Below are 10,226 nucleotides of genomic sequence, written 5' to 3'. Positions count from 1 at the left end.
TCGGGTTATAAACTAAATTATAACGCGCCATAACCTCCGTTGACAACTCACTCGTGTAATGGCACCGCGTTTTGGCGGGAAAGCGCTGCAGCGAGGCAATGACAACACTACGCCATACAGCCAGTCGACTAACGCGACTGCGTTAATGGAGGATGAACGATAAAACACATTTTATACGTTTTTGTCATTTAATCATTAGAATTTCCGAGTGCAGCAACATGTTTTGGTTGTTGTAATAAATTAAGCTCTCCCACTCTGTTTATCAATAAAAATAAAAATTGTATTTCTTCACATTATGTTACAAGCCGGTTATCATAATGCCACTTTATAAAACTCGATCATTTTTTCTCAGTGTAAAAAGGTTTAATTTTCGAAAGGATTTCGTGCTGGCATGAAATATTTTTTCTCTATACCTAGGTACAATTTTTTTGACGGAATATTTGCTAAATGTCAAGCTCTGCTCTGCAAAACCAAACACAAAAAAATTAATAAAATCTAAAAAAACACCAGTTAACCAATAAAATGTGTTGGTTAGGCTGGGCCGCAATGTTTTCCTTGTTATCGTACATATTCATGACGCCACAAACGCAGAAGCCGACATGAAAGAGACATTAGATTAATATTTTCTAAAGCTGTAATTTTATTATTTAGGTTAATCAAAACTTATTATCGGCAATTGAATATTCCGGGATCTATTGGACACACGCAGAGAGCTCGCAGGTATTAGCCAGAAATATATAATATTGTAAGTTGCAGTCAACGTCATAAATAAGGTGATCACTTTTGTACCTTGTCGCTTTCAGTCGGTACACAATTTCGTATGGTTTTTCAAACATGACGTTAAAACGACAAAGTCGGAAAGTGATCAATTATTTAAGACATCGATTATAATTTGTGACGTTGACTGTACCTGCCTAAAGACTTGTCAAGAGTTAAGCCTAGAAAACACATGCTAGTTACTCGCATAAAAGCATGCCAGTTACTGGTAACAACGAGCCACTGGCATGTGTATCGAAAGTCTGCCCGTAGCAGCAGGGCTACTACGAAACTCGAAACTCGAAGTTCGTATCGTACCGTCCCTATCGCTGTCGTATTAAATAGTATAAGTGTCAGAGGGACCGCACGACACGAACTTCTAGTTTCGAGTTTCGTAGTAGCCCTGCTGTACGACTACTACGAAATTCGAAAATCGGACTTCGTACTCTTAAATTCAACAATAAAGCTTTTTGCACATCCCAGAAGAGGCGCAAATACTTTTCCGTAGGTGTAGCTAATTTGTAGGAAAGAAATGAAGCCAAATAAAACCGTTTAAAACATTATACGTTTTGTTTTGTGGTTTAATAAAATAACGTAAAATGCATTTTTGTTAAACACTAACTTAGTCCATTGCTTCCATAATTTCCTAAAGCTCCTAATCCTTTCCCTACTTTAAATTTCATGTTAATCCTTATCAAATCAAATACCTACATAACTGAAGTGTGTCAGTTGAGTAGGCAGCCCTATCGCGCGTTTGTGTACCGAGCCGAGGACGCTGCCGAGACGTTATCTGCTCCTTTTTTCTGTACTGTGGTGGGGAAGTGGAGAGGAAGATTCTCCTGATGTATAAAACTGGTGTGCCAGCCAGTGGCTTCACAACATGCCAGTTACCAGCATGCTGATTTAACTTAACATCCTATCCTAAACTTAATTATGGACAAATATTTCAAATGTTTATTTAATGTTATTTACAGACGAATGGATAAAAATGTGGAGCAGAGCAGAACCGATTTGCAAGACCAACCTACCCTTGTGTTGTCCAATTAATGCCCATTATTAATAAAGTAATGTTTTAATTTATTCGGTATTTTATTTGGGTGTAGGTAGTTAATGTACGACTTGTTAATGCAAAATTAAATAATGCACGGCCTGATAATCTGTGCTTGTGTGCACGAATTATCATGCCGTGCATTATCACCCCGTACCGAACTAGCAGGGAACCAATAATGCACGCGCAATAATGTACCTAGTTACGACATGATAATTCGTAGCATTTTGTCTTCCGATTATCATGCCTTACCATTTCCGTGATTGAAATGAAAAAAATACCTAACCCGGCCGGGTCGGATCAGCAGGGCTACTACGAAACTCGTAGTTACTTAGAGCACCTACTATATCGATCTCGCTCGCTGCGCTCGCTCGATCCGTGGCGAAAAATGTCTATTCATTCGAATCGATTGGATTCAGATTATCACGTCGTACATTATCACCATACATACATTACAGCGCGCGCAATATTTTGTACGCCCTGATAATGCGCGACCATGATAATGTACGGCATGATAATCGGAAGCATTAATGCTTCGGATTATCACGTCGTACATTATTGCGCGTACGTACATTCCGCGTTCTGTATCATGTGTGAAAATTAGTAGAATGCGCAGCAATTGCATAAAACGCGTTATTTTACCCGAACGAAGCTACGCGTTGATAGTTGAACCGGGGGATCCTTCTAGGCGCGAAAGAACTTTCAAAAGAGATACATCTTTGCGTCTGGTATAGACGATTCATTTTTTAGAAGAAGATAGATTTAAACTAAATTTGGAATGTGACAGACCAAAAACATTAAACGCACGTTGTAAACGAAACGCACTTGTTGACAGCTGAGGAAGAGTAGACAGACGTCAATGTCAAATTCATATGTTTACCAGTATACCAGTAAGCGTGCGATTGTTTTGATAAACTGTTGTGAAGTAAAAAACAAAAAGACGGCATCAAAAGCTAAAGTGATACTTGACTTCTGTAATTTTTTAACATTATTTCCTATGCTCAATTAATCGTTGAGGCGTTATTTAAGGAATAAACTTGCAAACGTGAGTCACTTCGGGTGAATAATTGCCGCGAAATGTCGTCGCCGGTAGAGATCTCTGATGATGACGATAGTTTTGAAGTGCCTGTACCCTCCAAGCGTGTTACGAGATCCGGTGACCACGTCACAGTGGACTTGTCCAGCGATGTTGACTCAGATAAGACCTTAGACTACAGCGACACAAATTTGACATCAGATGAGGAAATTTATCTTCCCGAAGTCAAAATGAATAGTAAAAAAACCGCTGTCATAAGTAAAATGTTTCCCACTGCCACAAATGTACGGAAGCAAATCCCTGCGACGAATATTGACAAGCCAAAGATACTAGGGTTTGAGAAGATGATAGCAGGTGTTAAAGTACACATACCGGTGGAGCCGTACGGCAGTCAAATGGCACTGATGTTCAAAGTTAGTGATCTATTGTTTTCCTACTATCAATTTTTTTAATGGCTGTCAGACTTAGATTTATTTTAATGCCGGGACAAGTCCCAACAGTCTCTCTCATGCCACTATTGAGAGATTGTTATAATAAGGCGGGATTAGGGATTACGGGCATGTTATAAACATAAGTTTAGCAATCCTTTCTCTTTAGATGTGGCTTGTTAAAAATAACAAAAATGTAGTTTTTTGTTCTAAGGAAAACCCCCGACTTTGTCACTTCAAAGTTCAATATCTCAAAAACGGCTAAATCGATTTTGATAAAACATGTCTAAGAACCATCACTAGAATACCTGCTTTCAATAAAAAAAAATACATTCAATTTGATCCACCTGTTTAAGAGCTATGTTGCCACAGATAGACAAACAGATACACACAGCCAGACAGCGGTCAAACTTATAACACCCCTCTTTTTGCGTTGGGAGTTAAAAAGGGTATTTAACTTAATGAATTAAAAGAAGTTGTCTGGTTAAAGAGTATTTCACAGTTCAGTGTGCCGCTTGGCTTGGTATGGTTATGCACTCATAATCATCATCATTCATATTTTCTTTTCTTTTTTTTATTATGTGAGGAGGCAAACATGCCAGAGGATTATCAGATGGGAAACAATCACCATGGCTCATGATTACCAACAACTCAAGGAGAATCACTGGTGTGTTGCCAGCCTTTAAAAGAAGTATAAACCTTTTTCGTGAATGCCCCAATGTCATAATTGTCTGGAAACACTGCTGATGGAAGTTGTTTCCACAATTTCACTGTATCTGACAAAAGTTGCCAAACGAACATACCTTGGAAGACCGCTATATAATAAGATATTATTATAATATTGCTAGGTTCCCAAAATTGTTACTGGTGTTTTCTTATATCCACACCCTAGGCTTGGTTGTTTATGAGATTTCACTACTTATATGTATAAAATCACATCAATCAGGTTTAGGTATGTATTTATAGCATTTTTTTGTTGAGATACTGTCGATCTCTGACCTCCCTACCATGTCATCATCATCATCATCATTCCAGCCTATATACGTCCCACTGCTGGGCACAGGCCTCCTCTCAGAACAAGAGGGCTTGGGCCATAGTTCCCACGCGGGCCCAGTGCGGATTGGGAACTACCATGTATTACGCTACCCTACCATGTATTATGCTATATTACAGTAGGTAAGGACATTAGAGCAAGAACAGTTTTTCAATCTTCATGTCGTGGCCCCTCTTGGTATGAAAAATATTCGGCGACCCCCTGCTTACCTCCACTTAAGTACAGTTAGTTGTTTTATTTTATGTTGATAATACAAACGTTGAATAATGATACACAATAATGGTGGGAGTATTTTAAAAATACTTAATACGCGACCCCCCGGTCGTGACCCACAAATTGAAAAACACTGCATTAGAGGACCAGGTAGTCTTGTGCTTTGAGGCTACCCCTACCTATTTCAAGTTTGCTGATGTCTATATTACCAGCAGGCCATAGGAAAGTAGCTATATCATCATTATCATATCAGCCATAGGACATCCACTATTGGACATATGCCTCTCCCATTATGTTTATATATATTTGTGTTTAGGTGATAACAGCAATCAACAAAGGGCAGAACTGCTTGTTGGAGAGTCCTACAGGATCAGGGAAGACCCTGGCCCTCCTGTGTTCAGCGCTGGCATGGCAGCAGAACCAAAGAAGTAAGTTTTTCATGTAATTTTTTCCGGTCATAATTTACTATGTGGAACAGAACAAAAAACTTTCCTGCGAATTTGAAATGCTGCAGCTGTTTTCGGCTAGTACAATTTTTTTTACATTTGTAATTATAATACATGCATTTTTGTATGGAAATTAAGAGTCTGCATCAATTTAATGCTAAATTAAACAAAACTTTAACTATGGGATCCTGCCTGCCCTGCCTGAGGCTATCTTGTTTGACACACTCGGAATTACAATCGCATTCATGATTTCTTTCTATCAAATGATATATGACGAGGTCAGAACGGGATGGTGAACCCGCGCTGTAGGCTATACAGCCTCAGGATTCGAAAACTGGACCCCTAGTACCAGAGTTGGGGTTATCAAACCAATAAGTTATCAGGTAGTCATATGTTAGAGCCCCTGAGAGATATGTTGGACCCTGCAACCGTGTGCTTGTATGAACGCGTGCATTAAAATATGGTTTCCATTAAACCGGATCTTACAAATAAACAGTTCCCGTAAAGAATCGGATGTCTCCGTGCGAACAGGCTCTTATGCTGACACGCTCCAAATTTTCGATTGTCGAAATTCGAAATTCAAAATACATTTTTTTTTAAACAGAGACCAACCAAAGACAAGTGGTCGCGTGATGCGCCAGGCCGGAAGCCAAACATGCCGTTACCCCCGCATAAATCATAAAGCGGTTGTCGCACGACCATCGCCAACAGCCTAACACGAAAATTGCGCTTCACCAATACTGAATATATTCGTGGCATGCAATGCAACCTTTATTTGCGCGGATAAGAGCGGAACTAACATTTTAGAGAGGATTAAAAAAGTTTGAATAAAATTTTATTGAGATTTGTTTTAATTTTAGTTTGATTTTAGATTAGGCTATTTGAAATTACTAAACAGTGGCATACCTACTTCTTTAGAGCTGTCAAAACGCGACTCCTCCATAGATTTTCTATGGTTATGCTGAACTGTAACGTCACATTGTTAGCCAGCTCAATTCACTAACTAATACAATACAATAACTCTTTATTGGTGCCTCGCAGCAAACGCCATATCAACAAAAAAAAACTCTTTATTGCACACCATAGTAAGCAGTACAGAAAACACAAGTATATACATAGAGATTAACTAATATTTATTTGAAGCCAATAAAAAATTAATTTCATTACTTAGATAATTTAAAATTGCCGGGTTACAATTAATTCGTTCTTAGGGTTTCGTTTATAATGTCGCTACACTGTCTGTGCGTTGCAGGGGGGCTACTACGAAATTCGAAAATCGAAGTTCGCATCGTACCGTCCCTCTCACTCTCGTATTAAATAATATTAGCGTCATCGGGACGGCAAGATACGAAGTTCGAATTTTGTACTTCGTAGTATAGGGCCAGGGCTGTATCTCACGACATCTGAAATATACACGTGTACTTATATCTTTTTCCGCTAGATAAGTAAATAATAAAAATTAAATGAATTTATAAATAGAGTCCCGACCAAACAATATAAAATGACCCCAGTCTGTGTACATTTTGCAAGTAGGGTGGTTCTGTTAGTATGGAACCCTCGGTGTGCGAGTCGGACTCACGCGTAACTTTTTTACTTATTTGACCTGTATCGCAGAATTCTTGGTTAATAGTGTCATATAGTAATTGGTATGGATAGACACTAGTTTGGTGACAACCTTATAATTTACACACTTAAGCTCACTATTTTTTTTTGATTAGCCTATTTTTGTGTCCCACTGCTGGGCAAAGGCCTCTCCTCTCTTGCTCCACTCCTGCCTATCAAAGGCGAGCTCCCGCCATCCCACATTATAGGCATCTAAGTCGTCCCTCCATCTCCTCTTCGGTTTGCCTCTATTACGGTATCCGTCACTAGGGACCCATTCAAGCTCACTATTATAGTTGCTTATTAGAACGAGTGACTTAAATATTATCATTGTTTACTAGAATGTATAATCCTTTGTGTGCGCATAGGTTTGTGGTTGGTTATACGTCACGTACCGCAGCCAGAGTGTAATACGTTAAGTTCTATTTGTTCCTTTTACTCAGTAGTAGATAGGTATGTACGTAACGAAGACGTCCACTGTCGGACGTAGGCCTCCCTCATGGACCTCCGTTTGAGAACTACGATGCCACAGATAGATAGACATTGGCGTCAAACTTAAAACCCCTCTTTTTGCGCCGGAGGTTAAAAATATTCAGATACGAACTTATACAAATGAACCGCACTCAAAATGAAGTTTTACACCAAACTGCACTCGAACAGCGTACAGTAAAATATTTCGCAAGAAGTTCTCTAACTCGGTATATTACGTCACGTCTCGGCATTCGCGTGACTATTTTGGGATGTAAGTATAATAACTGGACCCATTTTTAGTGAAACCTTTTCCCAGGCATAGTTCAAAGTCAAAACGTTAAAGTCAAAATATCTTTATTCAATTTAGGCTATAACAAGCACTTATGAATGTCAAAAAAAAATCTACCACCGGTTCGGAAAAACCTCAGTTGAGAAGAATCCGGCAAGTAACTCAACGAGGTATATTTTTTTTAAACAGATTTACAATATTATTAAATGATATCTATAGGTACATCACAAGTATTTAACACAACTTTATTTTTAACACAGTAGGTTCGCTATTTGAAGGGATCGCTAATGCGGATCGGAATTATTTCGTTAGTGCATATAGCGACCACATATCTATTTATTTATATTAAATGAACAGAAATATTCGACCAAGTCGTTTAAAAAATTATTCATTTTGAAATGAATCCCAATGTAATCAATATACGAGTAATAATATGATTCATTTTGTGGTAGGTAGCGTATATATTAATATTCGCGGGACCCGGAAAAGGGTTATCATATAAAATCCTCTACAATTATTACCCACATATAGGGGTTGTTCCACCATCCATTGTTTAGTGTTAACTGGCGGTTAGGTGTGATGCCGTCTCTATTTGTTTTGTTCGAATAGACGGAGACGGCATCACATTTAACCGTCAGCTAACACTAATCAATGGATGGTGAAACAGCCCCTAAGACTACTGATTATTAATACGATACAAGTGGAAAAAAAAATCGGAAAAATATTTTTTGTATGGAAGTTCAGTCACAAGAACACTTTATAGCCAATTAAAAAAAAATGTTTTGTATGGTGATAAAGTCTTCATGTAACTCAAGTTCCATACAAAACTTAAATTTATTTTTTCGAATATTTTTTTTTCCACTTCTTAATGTGGATTAAATTATTGTAGGTACCTACAGGATTTTTTTACGCCATGTAGATGCTCATACAGTTCAGGGATGCGACTATTCATCCAAATTAGAAGAAACAGGTATTTACCAAATATAGGGCCCGCATCCATCTCTCATTTCCCAGGTTTCCTTCTTCTGTTTTTAGGGTTCCGTTCCAGGCCCTATACTACGAAGTGCAAAAGTCGAACTTCGTATCTTGCCGTCCCGCTGACGTTTAATACTATTTAATACGAGAGTGAGAGAATTTCGATTTTCGAATTTCGTAGTAGCCCCCCAGAAGGTTTACAAACGGAATACTAGTCGCTTCGCTATCCGTCTGTGAGTCTCTGCGCTGTATCTAGAGAACCGTAATAGACAGTTAGCTGAAATTTACACATAATGTGTATTTTTGTTGCCGCTCCACAAAACTAAATAAAACAAAAATTAAACTTAAAGAAGACTGACTCACGCTTGAACGGTTGTTATTACTCGTATTTATTTCTTGCTAGGCACTGTGTTTACCTTTGTTATGATTCCAATTTTGAGGCATGTATGTTCAACTTTGACAAAGATATAACGGGCATCCCAATAAGAACCGTATTTTTACGGCTGTATGAACTTAAACAGACAGTCCGACTTTTTACAGATGTAACGGAACCCTCAGTGCGCAGGTCTGACTCGCGCTTGGCGGGTTTTAATATTTACGCGTATATAATGGTGCTCCCACCTCACATTGGCTGTTATAAATGTTATATATATAACGTTATAAAACACGATAAAATATTGTCTAACATATTATAACTTTTGATACAACTTGTTAGATGTTTTAAACGCTCCCACATTGGTATAAAATGTTATATAACACTATAAAAAATTGCATTAACAATTTGTTGTACAACATTTTAAAAGTTATATAACATGATAACAATGTGTAACATTTGTTATAATTTGTTATAAAATGTTTAAAACAAATGTTTTATAACGTTATATGACTATTTCTCAAAAAGTTGTCCATTTTCAGTTCACTGTATAGTCATATTTCAACACAAAAAATAAGTAATACTTAGGGCATACTGAAAGTTTCTGGAACTGGCCACTTATAAGAAGAAAATTAAAAAGCAAAATTAAGAAGAAAATTAATAAGTAATTATGCTTAGCTTTCAAGGTCAAAAAAGTTGATAAAAAAGTTTAAAATGAAGCAATATTTCACCCTTCTTACTTTTGTGAGACTTCCTTTTGCCAATGCCAAATTGTGCAAATTTCAGAGTACGATAAATTTTGTTATTGTACGACTAAATCTATCGTTACCGAAAATGTTTCTTTTTGATGGTTTCGGAACTTTGCTAAAAAGTTCGTTTACTTTCACAACACAGTATGATTATACAATCTTGTATTTGTAGGCCAAGCTTAAACGAAAAATAAGCCCTCTAAAAACATGAATCTTATTAATAATTATTAGAGACCGGATTATATGCGACATAAAAAGCTTCAAATATGCATATGCTAGGAATATGCATGAAAACTGTTAAAATATGCAACATTAATAAATTAAATAAATTAAGAAAATCCTTAGTTTTTATTCATTTTAAAAACTAAATTTCGACACTGACAAATAAATATTTCTATTTTAACAACAAGATGCTGTTCCAAAAAATATTCTAAAAGTGGAAAAATAACGTTCCACATCCACTGAGTTAACAGGGCAGGTATATTTGAATTTGAGTGCTACAGCATTTATTGCTTCTGGCTATGGATCATTAACTATCCTACCGAGAAATATTGAAAATTTAGTCGAAATATGCATTATCGCAAGATTTTAGCTAAAATATAGGTATGCAATAACCGATGATAACCGGCTAAATATGCAAATGCATATGCAAATATGCAATAATAGGGATAAAATCTCGAAATTTCGACTTGAAATACTTGGTTTGAATAAGTATTTAACTAAATGTAAACAAAAAAACGTCAATTGGTGTCAATTGAAGTTCCACCATTAAACTATCTAAACATT

The 10,226-nt window shown here is 37.1% G+C and overlaps 1 protein-coding gene and 1 long non-coding RNA gene across 2 annotated transcripts in view; both read left to right on the top strand.

The window, feature by feature from the left end:
- Window positions 1–428: 428 nt before the first annotated feature.
- On the top strand, window positions 429–1,836 carry LOC141430799 (uncharacterized). The gene is made up of 2 exons (XR_012451660.1): window positions 429–720; window positions 1,731–1,836. It is a non-coding gene; the product is annotated as an uncharacterized lncRNA (long non-coding RNA).
- Window positions 1,837–2,700: 864 nt separating this feature from the next.
- The window catches only part of LOC141431087 (uncharacterized), a 99,793-nt gene continuing 92,267 nt past the window's right edge, over window positions 2,701–10,226 (top strand). The window contains exons 1-2 of the mRNA XM_074092084.1: window positions 2,701–3,253; window positions 4,852–4,963. Of these exons, the coding sequence (XP_073948185.1) occupies window positions 2,882–3,253; window positions 4,852–4,963 (484 nt within the window). The 5' untranslated portion in view covers window positions 2,701–2,881. The remainder of the gene's footprint in view (window positions 3,254–4,851; window positions 4,964–10,226) is intronic.

Source organism: Choristoneura fumiferana, chromosome 9 (assembly GCF_025370935.1).
Source record: "Choristoneura fumiferana chromosome 9, NRCan_CFum_1, whole genome shotgun sequence".
In the NCBI taxonomy this organism is placed as follows: Eukaryota; Metazoa; Arthropoda; class Insecta; order Lepidoptera; family Tortricidae; genus Choristoneura; species Choristoneura fumiferana.
The sequence above is the reverse complement of the archived record's forward strand: the minus strand, read 5'-3'. Positions and strand labels throughout refer to the sequence as shown.